This window comes from Candoia aspera, chromosome 8, assembly GCF_035149785.1.
Source record: "Candoia aspera isolate rCanAsp1 chromosome 8, rCanAsp1.hap2, whole genome shotgun sequence".
In the NCBI taxonomy this organism is placed as follows: domain Eukaryota; kingdom Metazoa; phylum Chordata; class Lepidosauria; order Squamata; family Boidae; genus Candoia; species Candoia aspera.
The window spans coordinates 15,052,918-15,066,426 of NC_086160.1; the positions used below are offsets into that span (position 1 = coordinate 15,052,918).

The 13,509-nt window shown below is 35.9% G+C and overlaps 1 protein-coding gene across 1 annotated transcript in view; it reads right to left on the bottom strand.

Annotated features, from left to right (window-relative positions):
- Positions 1 to 13,509, bottom strand: part of GABRA2 (gamma-aminobutyric acid type A receptor subunit alpha2) — a 95,777-nt gene that overhangs the window by 30,206 nt on the left and 52,062 nt on the right. Inside the window, exon 4 of the mRNA XM_063310321.1 lies at positions 751 to 971. Within this exon, the coding sequence (XP_063166391.1) occupies positions 751 to 971 (221 nt within the window). The remainder of the gene's footprint in view (positions 1 to 750; positions 972 to 13,509) is intronic.

Consider the following 13,509-nt stretch of genomic DNA (forward strand, 5'->3'; position numbering starts at 1 on the left):
ATTTAGTACAGTTTGCTGATTTATGTTATAGGCTCCTTCAAAAGACACTGTCTTATAATGTCAAAACTTTAGAAATGTTTTATTCAAAATTATCAGGAAAGACCAACTGAATTACTGTATAAATTACAGAACTATGGATTGTCTAATAACAATTAGATGTCTATGCTACATGAATACAGAATTCCTAGTACAGGCAAATATTTTATACTCAGGGAAAACTAATATCTAATTTAATTTCTGCCATTTCAACCAAAGCAAGCAAATAACTACATGATAAAAATGGAGATAAATATATCACAGGGTCAGGACATGCACTGTAATTACTTCAGGATAGCCTCCTCATTGTTATGTCATTATCTGAAGCATTTGATATAGTACAAATGGTTAGGTTGCCCCATTCAAATATAACCCAATCTTTGAACTACTGTAAGAAGCTTGTAAATACGTGACATTCAGTTGCAATGTGTGCTAGCAAATACTAACATTATTAAGGATGGCATATATATGTCAGCAGGAGGATTGCAATATTAAAATTTTGGGTAGGTGGATGAGAAGGCAAATGCCATTCTTCTCTATTCCTGGACCTCTGAAGCACAGCTCAATTATTTTGTCATTGGGAACATTCTTACCTACGACAAGTATTCACTACAGAATGTGGTGTACACAAATCACTTAAAACTGAAATCACAGCAATGTTTAGGATAATACAGGAAATACAAACAGAAAATGAAAAGAAAAGGAAGCACATACCTCATAGTATATAAAAGAGTACCATCATCCTGGATTCGTAGTAGCTTGTTCGGCATGGTCATATTATGAGCTACTGACTTCTTTCCATTGTGAAAGAATGTATCTGGAGTCCAGATTTTGCTGGCCATTAAATTATTCAGTCGGAGAATGTTCATGGGACCCTTGAATTTTAGCCTTTCGTCTTTCCATTTTTGGCGGAAGAAAACATCTATTGTGTACTCCTGTAGTGGAAAAATGTTTTAACGTAATAGTCAGTTAAAAACAGCAAAGGGGACAGGGGGATCCTTGATAAGTGATTTTGTTTAAAAAAAGAAAATCCACCAATAAATAATTCATGGGTTCCTTGATCCTACCTGAAATTTACATGGGGATTGAATTTATAGTCCTTTGAAAAGATTCGGGTCTACAAGCTGATGAGGCTGCACTGGAAAGCAGCTTATTAGGGATGAAGCTAGCATAAAAGCTTTTTTCCATGTCTTTGGTAAGTAACCTGCTGGTACCGTTAAGATGGTGTTTGAGATAGATTTCCAAGATCATAATATGACTCTATTACAACCCCCTATCCCTTTTATTTTGAGCCAGGGTTTTCCCTATCCCTTTCTACCAGTACTACTGCCGAGATCTGTCTGCTTAGAACTCTGCCTTTGAGTAGATCCTTCTTTCCATACTAGGTGATAATACTTTTTTCTGGCAGTGGGAGAAATAGGTATGAACTTATAAATCAAAATCCTATAACAAAGATTTGCAAACAGATTTATTTTGCAAAGAGGTATTTAACAGGGTCACAAAGACTTCCAGAGTTGCATTTATACATCAGAATCTAGATGTATTTATTTATTAAACAAATGTATGTATTTATTTATGGGATAGTTTCTCCAACACCCAAGTTTTTATACAACATTTATATGATTATACCTCTTTTTCCAGAGTTATTCAAGTTTTCCTTCCAATTTTTTTCCTTCCACTTAACACTACAAGTGATAAATTATTTTTCCTGCTGTGGTTTTCTGAAGACACGTCAAACACTTTTTTCTTCAAACTCTACTCTTCAGAAAACTTGTATATTTCTCCTTTAAAACATTTTCTTTCTACCCAAGAGACCCCTCACTTCTCCACTTCTTTATCAATTAGCACCAAAGTATTTCTCTCGAATGTTTTCCTCTAGTTGCTTGTCAAATGGAGTAAACATTGACTACAAATACTTGTGACAATCAACTACTCTCCTATTATTATGATTCTTGACAGATTCATTAGTATATCTGTATAGGTTGTCTTAATACTCCCCTCACCCCTTGATATATTGTGATAAAATTGGAGAGTTACATCAATTGAGCCAGGCAAGCAGTAGCAATAGGACCACTTAAATGGTGGCTCACCAACTTTGAAATCACCTGGAAAATACAGTATGCAGGACCTATTTTCAGGCCTTTATGGATATTTTATTGCTTTTGATTAATGTTGATCATTAGTCATCCACTACTATTTGTTGTATATTTTTATTTATTTATTTAAATTGCTTATATACTGAACTTTTTTTAAGGATTTCATTATATACTTTTCATTATAAAGTAAATTGAAATCCTGTTGCACAGGGTCTTAAAAGCAAATTATAAATCTATGCAATACTACTACTACTAATAGTAATTGGCCATCTTGAAACAAAAGTATTTGGTTGGGGTAGGTCTGGAATAAACTGGTACAAGGACCTTGGGGTTTAATGCGTGGTAGATTTCCCAGTTACAACATCTTTATAACTCTTAATTATTATTCCACAGGAAATGTTACAATGAGGAAACAAACAGCAAGATTTTCTAAATTCAGTTTTTGTTGCTCTTCTTTTAAGAAAATGGTGTACATCTTTCCAAGTAAACGGCAACAATTATAATTAGCTACCTAGATTTAATATTACATGTTTCCATCTACAAATGTGGTGATTACCCATTAGGAGGTACAGATTTTGTTGTTTTGCTTTTGTGTTTAGGGGAAATAGTTGTCTTTTATTATTATTGTTTTTAAATGAACAGTTTTTCCTCTTAGGCTAATGTCACAATTAGTTTATGTTACTGATGCTCTGTAGTTCTTTAGGGCATCATATCACAAGAATAATGTTTCCGATTTCATAAATCAGCAAATGTGCAATCTACTTTATCCTTGCTCTTTACCTTCTTTCGTTTAATGTCCATTATTCTATATCGCTAAATTCAAAGTCACATCTCCTACTTTCACCTAAGGAATGTTTGTTTTATGTGAGCTAGTAAAGCAATAATTAAAAAATAAATTTCTCACTGGAAGCAAAAGGAAGCAATGGTTGGTTTCAAAAGACTGGGTGGCAAACTGCATGCCATGAATGGCAATGGGCATGAACAAAAGTCCTGGAAATCATTCTGTTTTGAAAAGCCAATGGGAAGGTGGTTTTCTGAAGTGGAAAGGAATGGGGAGGAAATAATGCTTTTTTCCTCCTGCTGTTTAACTTTCTCTGAAAATTCACCACTGCTAATGATAGTTACTTCCGTATCTTTCTAGACTGCTGTTTGCAAGAGAAATATGAGTTTAGAATTAAAGGTGGGGATGAAAACAGTTACAGAACATGGAGGTCCGAGGCAGTGTAACATGTAGATGTCTACTTAGGAATCTAAATAAATAGAATAATTTTCACTGTAAGCATACAATCAATATCTCAGATTTCACAACTGTGGGAGAACTCACTGAGCTCTTTGGTGGCCCCATTTAATGTATACTCTCAAAAAACTTACACCCATAGACCAGTTTGCACATGTTGAAGATGCATTAGTGTGTAGTACAAAGCTTTAAGAAGAAAAGTCATTGCCTGCAGAGCTATTGCCTAAATCCCTTACTACAGCAAAAGTCATATACTGCAGTGCTACACTCTATGCAATCCTTACTGCAAGAAAAGTCATATATAGTAGAGGTGCATTCCATATGCCCTTTATGGCAGCAAGACTGCAAGCACCATTTGGGCATTTAAAAATTGCTGTGGTGCCACCCAGAGTCTCTTTGGTGAGACGGGCAACCATGAAATAGAAATAAATTAAAAAATAAACTCGAGGTCAACAGAAATACAATGGGTAGAGAGAAGATTCCTTAGATGAGGGAGGGAGGGAGGGAGGGAGGGAATACAGCTATACAACAAATAAGATATTCCATTGTTGGAGCAGATCAATTACACATTTATCTGGTGCCCTTGATTCAAGCGTGTGGCAGTAATAGTATTGGTTCAGATGATCTCAATTCTAAAACTAATACTGTCGTTATGAGTCCAACTGGCCTCCTAAATGGCATGTGCCATTGCTCCATTTTGTTTCTGGTTCATAAAAATTAAACAAATGCCTATTTTTGATTGACCCTGCTGATAATTGCTTCTCCGTTTTGAAAGAAGACATGTTCTCATTGGCTTGTGAGTAGCAACAGTGTTGGTATTTTTCTAGTGGTGATATTACAAAGCCCGCATAATCATCCAGATTAAAAATTGCGTATCTATATCTTCTCTATTTTAGCAGAAGTATACTTCTCATTTAGTTCAGCAAAAAAAAATCTTGTTAGGGTCTGTTGGACACCTCAGAAAATGTTTTTTTAAAGATTAGCTTTCATCCTTTCTATGCTGGAGATGTTACAAATTTGAAAAAAAAATTGGTACGTGTGTTACGGGAATGTCCACTAATAATTCCTTATTGGTTGGATATTATCATCATGGTGAACAGGTTCTTGGAGGTGATTAAAGAGGGTTAAAGATTAAAGAAGAGTAATTCTTTATTAAACAATATCCCCCAAATCTGGAATTTTTCAACCTTTGAAGAACTCAGGATACATTGAGCTTGGACTATTGCAAAAAAAAAAAAAAAAGGTGATTATATACTCATGGAAGAATGCTTGTGTCCCAGACTCCAAACGTTAGTTTGACAAAATCTGTCAGTCCTCGCCCTTTGAATTTGCTTTATACCAAGTCGGAATCAAAACTGGACAATATGATTCCATATGGTATATATTTAATTTACTGTTTAAAAACTGAATCATAATGTTGGCATTGAAAAACGATATTTTAAAATAGTGATAGATAGTTAAATTACTTAAATTGAGCTTTTTATGTGCCTATTTAGAATTAGATATATATTTAGGCCAGGGGTCCGAAACTCCAGCTGATCGACCCCTTCATGATGCTTCACATTGTTCATTGACTCCCAAATATGAAAATAATTTAATAAATATTACTTTAATAATTCTAGGAATAAGAACAACATCAATCTCTTAGATAGTCCCACTGACCCTTGGGGATCAATATTGACCGTTTTGGGGAACCTTGTTTTAGGTGGAAGAATTGAATTTTTAGTTTTGCTTCTTTTTTTTTTAAAAGACAGTTTTTGATTCTTTGTCTTCTAGCTAGGGTTGGCTTTTAAAGTCTTTATGTTTTCTCTATAGTTACAGGTTGTTGTTGTTGTTGTTTTGTCCTTTTAAAATTTCCTTCTTCTTCACTACATATTTCTTTTTTAAATATAGTAGGTTAAGTTTCTTTCTCACGGTATATAGTCTTTTCTTTCATAGTAATATAGTTCATATAGTTATATTGCTGTTTAGCTGATTTATATTTTGAATTATTAAATAAGGTTTCTAAAGAAATTTTAATTGCAATGTTTTTAAAGGAAGTATTTGATATTTTCTACACATTTCTTGCCCTTTCTTCTCCATCTGCTCACCCTTCAAGCTATTCTGTGAAACCTTTTCCTGACTACGCTTTGTCAGAAATGAAGTCTTTGAGACTCCACGGCTGACAATTTAGCAGAGTAGCTTTATTTTTAAACAAATAAATAAATAACCAAGCTTTTTGAGTTCATCAGTGTTATTAAAAATTATATCGAGTTGCTCAACAAGGGAAAGTACAGTCTGTGCTTGTAAAAGGTGCTCCTTAGCCAAAAAACTGGATAAGGGCTTGGCAATAAGATTACATTATTCGCTTATCCTCTGAAGGTATCATTTAATTTTTCATCACTTGCAGGTAGTTTCCTGGGAGCTGTCCTGGTTGTACTAAAATTGCAAATTGAGTAGATATTGATAAACTTACTGGTTCTGTAGATGGTGGCTCCTTGATCAGTAGGTGACTATTCTTAGTTGCTTTGCTATCTGGAAACTAAATGCTCTTCTGAACTCATTCAACGTCATTAGTTTGGTTCTGCCACGTATCTTGTCTTGTTGGTGACCTACTCCTACAGGCAGATAGTGTCTTTCTCAAGGAATCACCCCTTGGCCAAATATCATAAACTTTTGTTTTTCCCACTCCCCGCTGGAAAACACATGAAAGCTCAACACAGTGAAAGGTGAAATGAAATGATTTACAAGCTGACATTTTAGGAAACAGCAAATTGAGAATGGCCTGGGATGGGATGCTTTCAGTCAGAATATCACACTATTTATTATTCAGGACATAAAAAACAAAGAAGGAATAGCATTGCTTTTATAGTTAGGAAGGGTATAACAAGAATAGTACTTGGCTACAATACAATCAAGATCAAATAATATCAATTAGACCTCGTGGACAACGGTTTAATATGGCAATTATCCAAATTTATGCTCCAACCACTGATGCAGAAGAAGAGGAGGTTGATGAGTTTTGCTCAAGTTCAATTTGAAATCAACAGAACATGCAAGCAAAATGTGCTGCTTGTGATTGGAGACTGGAATGCCAAAGTTGGAGATATTAAGGAGAAAATGTAGTTGGATTGTATGGCTTAAGAAACTGAAATGAAGGAGAATAACATATTAATTTCTGCTGCTCCAATGTTTTCTTCATAGCTAACAGTGTCTTCAAACAACCAAATACATGGACATCACCAAATGGAGTATACAGAAATCAAATTGACTATTGCTAAAAGGAGGTGGAGGAGTTCAATTATAGAATGAAAGACATGGCCAGGTGCTGGAATAGATCACGAACTGCTCACGTGCAAGTGAGCAGCTCATGTTAAAGTAAAGAAGAAAGCCAACCAGTTTCCACAATATGAGTTTGAACATCTACCTACCATTTTCAAGGAGAACATCAGGAATTGCTTTGAAGTTCTGAAATGCATTGATACAGAACCAGAGGAACTGTGGAATAAACTTAAAGAAGTCATTAAGGATAAATGTGAAAACTGACTGACAAAGATGAAGAAACAGAAACAAATCAATGTCGGAACTAACTGTAAATTCCCAAGAAGCGAAGAGACGCCAAAGCCAAGAAAAATAAAAAATTCAGAAAGGAATGTGATAAAGAATTTAAGGGTGTTATTAGAAGAGACAAGAAGCAGTATTACAACAACATCTGTAAAGACTTTGAAGTTGGAAACAAATATTGAAAAACAAGGAGTCTTCCAAAAGACCTGTGAACTCAGAAGGAGTTCTGACCTCAAACTGGTATGCTAAAGAATGCCAATGGACAGACAGTAAGAAAAAGATCAAAGAAAGATGGAAGGAGTATTCTGAATTCTGAACAGTAAAGATGTGAATGTCCAAGACACCTAGAAGATATTCCCCACTTACACAGACCTCTAGTACTAGAAGATGAAGGGAGATCAGCACTCCAGTCCTTACCAAGTAGGAAGGCTACAGGGAACTGAGGGAATACCCACAGAAATATTGCAAGCAGCAAAAGAAGGATCAGTCAAGGTTCTACTGAATCTATGCCAACAAATCTGGAGAATGACCCAGTGGCCAACAGATTGGAAGAGGTCAATCTACATTCTTATACCAAAAAAAAAAGTAGATTTAATAGAGAGTGGAAACTATTGTATATTATCCTTAATTCCCCCTGCTCACAAAACAATCATCCCCTGCAGATTGGAGACCTTCGTGGAAAAGGAGATGCCAGGTGTTCAAGCTGGTCTTAGAAAAGGCTGAGGAGCACGACACATTATTGCTGATGTACCCTGGATAATTAAGAAAGTCAAATAATGCCAAAAAGAAGTCACTATGTGCTTCCTTGATTATAGAAAGATCTTTGATTGTTGATCATGTTAAGCTGTGGAATGTGCTTACAAATATGGGAATCCCAGAACATCTCATTTTCCTCATGTGAAACCTATATACAGGTCAGGAAGTCATAGTACAAACAAAACTGTATATTCTCTCCTAACTGATTCAACCTATACACTGAATATATATTAAGAGAAGGTGGATTGGAAGAAGATGAGTGTGATTTTAAAATTGGAGGAAGAAACATCAATTGCCTGTGCTATGTTGATGACACTACCCTGATAGCCAAAAATGCAAAGGATCTGCAAGCTCTAGTAATACAAGTCAAGGAGCACAATGAAAAAATGAGACTAAAATTAAATATAAATAAGACCAAACTAATGGCAACAGATACAGCAACCAGCCTTAGAACTGACAGTGAAGATACTGAAATGGTAGGTAGCTTCTGCCTGTTAGGATCAACCATCAACAGTAAAGGAACAAGCAGTCAAGAAATATACCGCAGACTAGCACTTGGTAGAGCAGCCATGAAGTCCTTGGAAAAGATACTGAGATGCCATGATGCATCTGTACCTACAGAATAGTGCAAACAATGGTATTCCCTGTGACATTCTATGGAAGCAAAAGTTGGATTTTGAAGACTCACGGTAAGAAGAGTATTGACACTTTTCAACTTTGGGGTTGGAGAAGACTTCTAAGGTAGACAGCCAAGAAAAAAAAAGGATCATCAAACAAATCAACCCAGAGTTCTCATTCAAGGCACAAATGACCAGGGTCAAATTACCCTATTTCGGACACATTATGTGAAGGCCTAGCTCTCTGGAGAAGGCTGTAATGCTGGGAAAGATGGAAGGAGAGAGAAGAAGAGGACAACCAGCAGCAGGGTGCATGGAAATACTGTAGAGCATTTGACTGCCCTGGTACCTTTATGTTAGCTTGTTCTGCTTCCCCATGGTGTAAGTTTCTAAAATATTAAGATCCAACTTAATTTTTGTTGGGCATATTTAAATGTTCTGTCTTTGAAAGTCTGGGAAGAGCACATCAAGGATATTGCTAAAGAAAGTAGAGCTTGCTTTTGCACTTCTCTATCTGTTAGGTATACTATTTATTTTATCTTTAAATGTTGCATAATATAATCTTAGAGTAAGTTGCTACGTTTTCTAACTGAAGTTTCTTTTTTATTTCCTTTTGTCTGATTATTATCATTATGTAAAATTTAGAACAACTAAATTCTTAGATCAGCACAAGGGCAAAGGGGAAATAATATGAAGAGGCCCTCTCCTCTTATTTAGTGTGTCACTGTACAGGTTTTATTATGATAAATGTTTGGCATATAATACTGTATTCTAGTATTTCATTCGATAGATGAATCTTCATGGACCTACAAATGTCATTGTGGACAATTTGCAAAGGATACATGGTCTTGTTTTGGCTGAAAGAGAAGTGGATATAGATATTGTTTTCATTTTATTGCAACAGCACTTACAGCTTCAAATTTTCCACATCTTTCCTGTCTGTGCAATAAGTGGATAGGTTTATCGTAATAACTTTGAATGCCATTTTTAACCTTGTTAAAGTTGGCTGGTGTGCTGGTACATGTTTCACTTGTTTAGCAACCACAACTGGGACTGGCAACTTGGTCATTAAGTGAAGCAGTTGCTAAGTGAAACCACAACTCTGCTTACGATCTTAGTTCAGCTTTCCTTTGCTTTACAGACCTGCAAAGGACGTAAATGCAAGGATTGGTTGTAAAGTTATTTTTTCATCACTATTGTAACCACAAATGGTGGGTAAATAAGGCAGTTGCTAAATGAGGACTACCTGTAATACACCTAGCTACAGTCCCTGGTAGAATTGCATGAAGAGGCATGTTTAACAAAGTACCTCATTGAATAAGTGATACCTCTAGGTTTCAGACATAGAATTGAATGCAAATGGATTCATGAAATGTTCTACTCTATTTGTGGACAGAAATGTTTTAGAGAATTCTTCTGTAGTCATTTTCCTAGTAATGTTCCTTAGTAGTTTTTTTCCTTTGGTCTTTTTTCCTTTTGTCTGCATTGCCTCTGTTTATACTGCAAATGATAGCAATTACAGTGGCAACCTACACATTGTATAGAACACAGAAAGTATTAGAAGGCAAATGAGAAAACACACAGCTGAGCAAATTCCTCATCCCGTTATGTTTTCTTTCTCCATATGATGTTTTATATATAAACTAGCGTATGCATTTATGTGTATAAAAACTAAAGATTTATACAATCTGAAAAAGAAACCAGAGTACTGTTGACCCCATATGCATTGTTCTTTTATGCTGATTGGTCAATGGCTGTAATAAAGAATGGGCTGGTTTCTCAATTATGTTTTTGAAATGCTAAAGGCAAAGTAAGAATCTTGATCAATAAATCTTGATCAAAATATGGCATGTATTAATAATAGAATATGCAATTCATTATAAGACCCTCCCCTCCATTGCTTTCACCTGGTATAATAACAGGACCTTTCTTTGTTGCAAAGTATTAACAATTATAGAAGTAAATCAAATATGGGAAATAATACAGCCTTGTTTCCAGAAACATCAACAGTATCTTAATAGTGTTTTCTTTTGTTAATATGTTGTTTTATCCTGCCTTCCTAAAAATGGCATAACAATATACTATATGGTAGGCCAAGCTGACATGTAATGCTTTGCCTAGGATCACCATGGAACCTTTGGGAGTGGGGATTTTGCATTTCCCACCACTAAAGGCAGAAGTTAAAAAAAAACCCTGATGCTGCCAAACAATTATCTTGTTTTACAAAAAATAACAACAACAATAACTTTATGTTAAAAATTTAAAGGAGCTAAAAAAAAAATCAAACAGTACTTTGTCATTCCCCTTTACATTTATTTTCCTAGATAGATGGGAAATGAACACATCACTTACAGTAGATCCCATTTTTAATTTGCCTGTGATATGAAACCCCACCTCTGAATTCCTCTTTTGTTCCTAAATTATGGGTTCTTCTAATTTCATGTATCTGTGTATGCCTATTCGTAATTATTCGCTTAAACAATGATGCTGATATGCAATAAAAAGTCGTTGAAGTCACTGTCAATCCTTGGCATTAGTGACCATTTCCACCACTTCTACACAGCCAACTCCTTACCTACAAACACGCTCACAACTACTTTTGAGACACAGATTTTCATTTCTGTAAGGACTCCCAAGAGGGCTATCATTTTGGCCAGTGCTAAATAGAATTCCGTTATCCATTACTTTGTGACTTACATTCTCATTTACACCTAAGCGAAGTATGTCTGCAGTGCTGCCAAGTGAATTCCCTTCTCGCCAATTTAGACTTTAAAAAAATATGTTTCATACTAACATGTATTGCAACAGCAAATCAAGACTCCAGTACTCAGTCAATAACATAATGGATCTATTAAGTAAATTATAATGCTGAGAAAAAACAGATTTGCTTGAATTGTTTGCCCCCTTTTATTTTTCTGCACATGGTAAACTTTACATATGCGCTATAGGTGGCTGCCTAATTAAAATGCCTTATTAAATTCAGCATATGCTATTTTAGGGGCAACTGGGGAATTGAAACCAGGAATTTCCCATAAAGAGAATTACCTGGACCAATTTGAATGCTCTATTATTTAACACTAGTCAAATGAAATAAATATGCTGTTCAGAAGAAAAGATGATCATAAAGATGCTAAATCTGTACAAATGTTACTCAAGAAGCCATTGACTATATCCATACTAATATCCATCCTCAGCAACTGGTTATAACATTGAATTGTATTGCACATGAAGTGTGTTAAATTTGGCTGTCTCCATTTCTTTTGCAATCAGGAAAAAGCTGTGGCGTAAAAAGTGATGTGTCTTGATCTCACTGCCTTTTCTCCATTTTTCATATGAGAGAACTGTCTAAAAACCCTGCTCATTCTTACTTATTTCTTCATTTTCCAATAAAGTAATTTATACTTAATATAACACACACACACACACACACATTGAGCAAAAAACCCCCAAAAAGGTATAAGTTGACAGGATATCACCCCCACTTTCACCAACACAGGAACATTGCCCAAGCTTGTCTCCTTCTGCTAGAAAGAGAAATGAATTGTCTTTTTTAAGACAAAGAGCAGAAGTTACTTGTTGAGAGGCTGAAAAGATCTCCCTTTGGCTCCAGATTAAAGCTAGAAATTTCCAGAAAAACAAAAAGCAAGACCAGGTAAAATTAAATCAGAAAGGAACTTCTGACTCAAGGAAATGTCTTGCTAGCGTTGCACTCCTTATTTTCTGTGTGTGTAGTTGAGATCTTTTATTGTCCCTGATATTTAGCTATTGTATGTTGAATGTCTCTTGGGACCTCTGAGCAGCAGATCCATCCCACCTTGTGATCTTCTCCTTTTACAGGACATTCCTTTCAGGCACTGTTTGTAATTTTAGCAGCACTGTATTTTTTACCTCCTCAACCACTGATTCTTTTTACATGTGGCTACCTAAAGTTAAAAAAGAATTCTTATAATTTCCTTTTCCTCTTTCTTGCTTAAGTCTGCTTTTAACTATACCTTGGGAAAATGATCTAACTCTCAAAGTACGGGAGCTAATTTCCCTAGCCATGTGCATCCATGTGCATCTCTCTGGTGGGACTAGGATATTTATTTCATTTTATTTATTTTTTTCTATTGGCCAGTAGGCCCCTAGGCAGCGGGACCCCTACCTGCTTCACTTGACAGGTTTAAGGGACAGGATACCAGGAAAGGAATTCCCCTGGAAGATAGATGGTAGCAGCAATAACTACCAAAGACTTATAAGAAGCCAGAAAGGCAAGGCCAGCATGTATAATCAACCCAGAGGCCTCCAGAAGATGAAGATGGAGAACTCCCGCCATCTGTGATGGAATATGTTCCTGAAGGAGACGGTGAAGTGGTGGATTCCAGTGCTGCCACTGGTTCTCAGGGAGAGAACGTATTCCAGACTGGTAAGAGGCTTCGCAGCCCAGACTCTGTTGTTGGGAAGGTTAAGAGGTTCAAGGTTGCTCTGCCCTTGAGCCCTTCTAGGTTATTTCCCCTTAGGTTAGTTGAGTGGCCTTACTCTGGCAAGATTCTGTCTGTATGGTGAGAACAATAAAAGACTAGAGTTGCAGATATAGGCTTAGCATGGTTCTTGGCCTGCTACCTGACCCCATCCCTCCTAAGTGCTCACCCATACTGCTACAAAATTTAAAATAAAGCGAGAAAAGGGGAAAAAAGGGAAAAAAACAAAAAACCCTCAGAGGGAAGATATATAACAAAGGAAAAAAAGAATATTAAAAAACGTATTTTATGGAAGCAGGTCTTTTTTACACAATGCTTGAAAGAACCTTCATAAACTCCGTAAAGGAAATGCTAAAAACTGCAGTTAGGATAAAGACCAATCTTCAGATGAAGATCAATCAGCCCATTGATAACATACTTTGCAAATGGTACACATCAAATAACAGTCAAGCAGGAGATCAAGCCATGACTGAAGAGATTTTATTCATTAGGTTATGGAGCTTCCTTCTAAACTGACAACAAATTTTTGAGATGGTGCCTGGGCAGCAATTACTTTTCCCATAGAACCAATCTATCCATTTGTTCTGTACCATGCTTTCTTGGTAAATCTCCCATTTTAGCCCAACCACTAATTAATCAAATTAGTCTGACCTTACCTCAAAGATGTTCGCTAAAACACATTATTACTCTAGATTTTGTTAGGAACAGCTTATTCAACTGTTCGTCTGCTGTCCATTTCTCTATTTATTTGCATCTCAATTAAT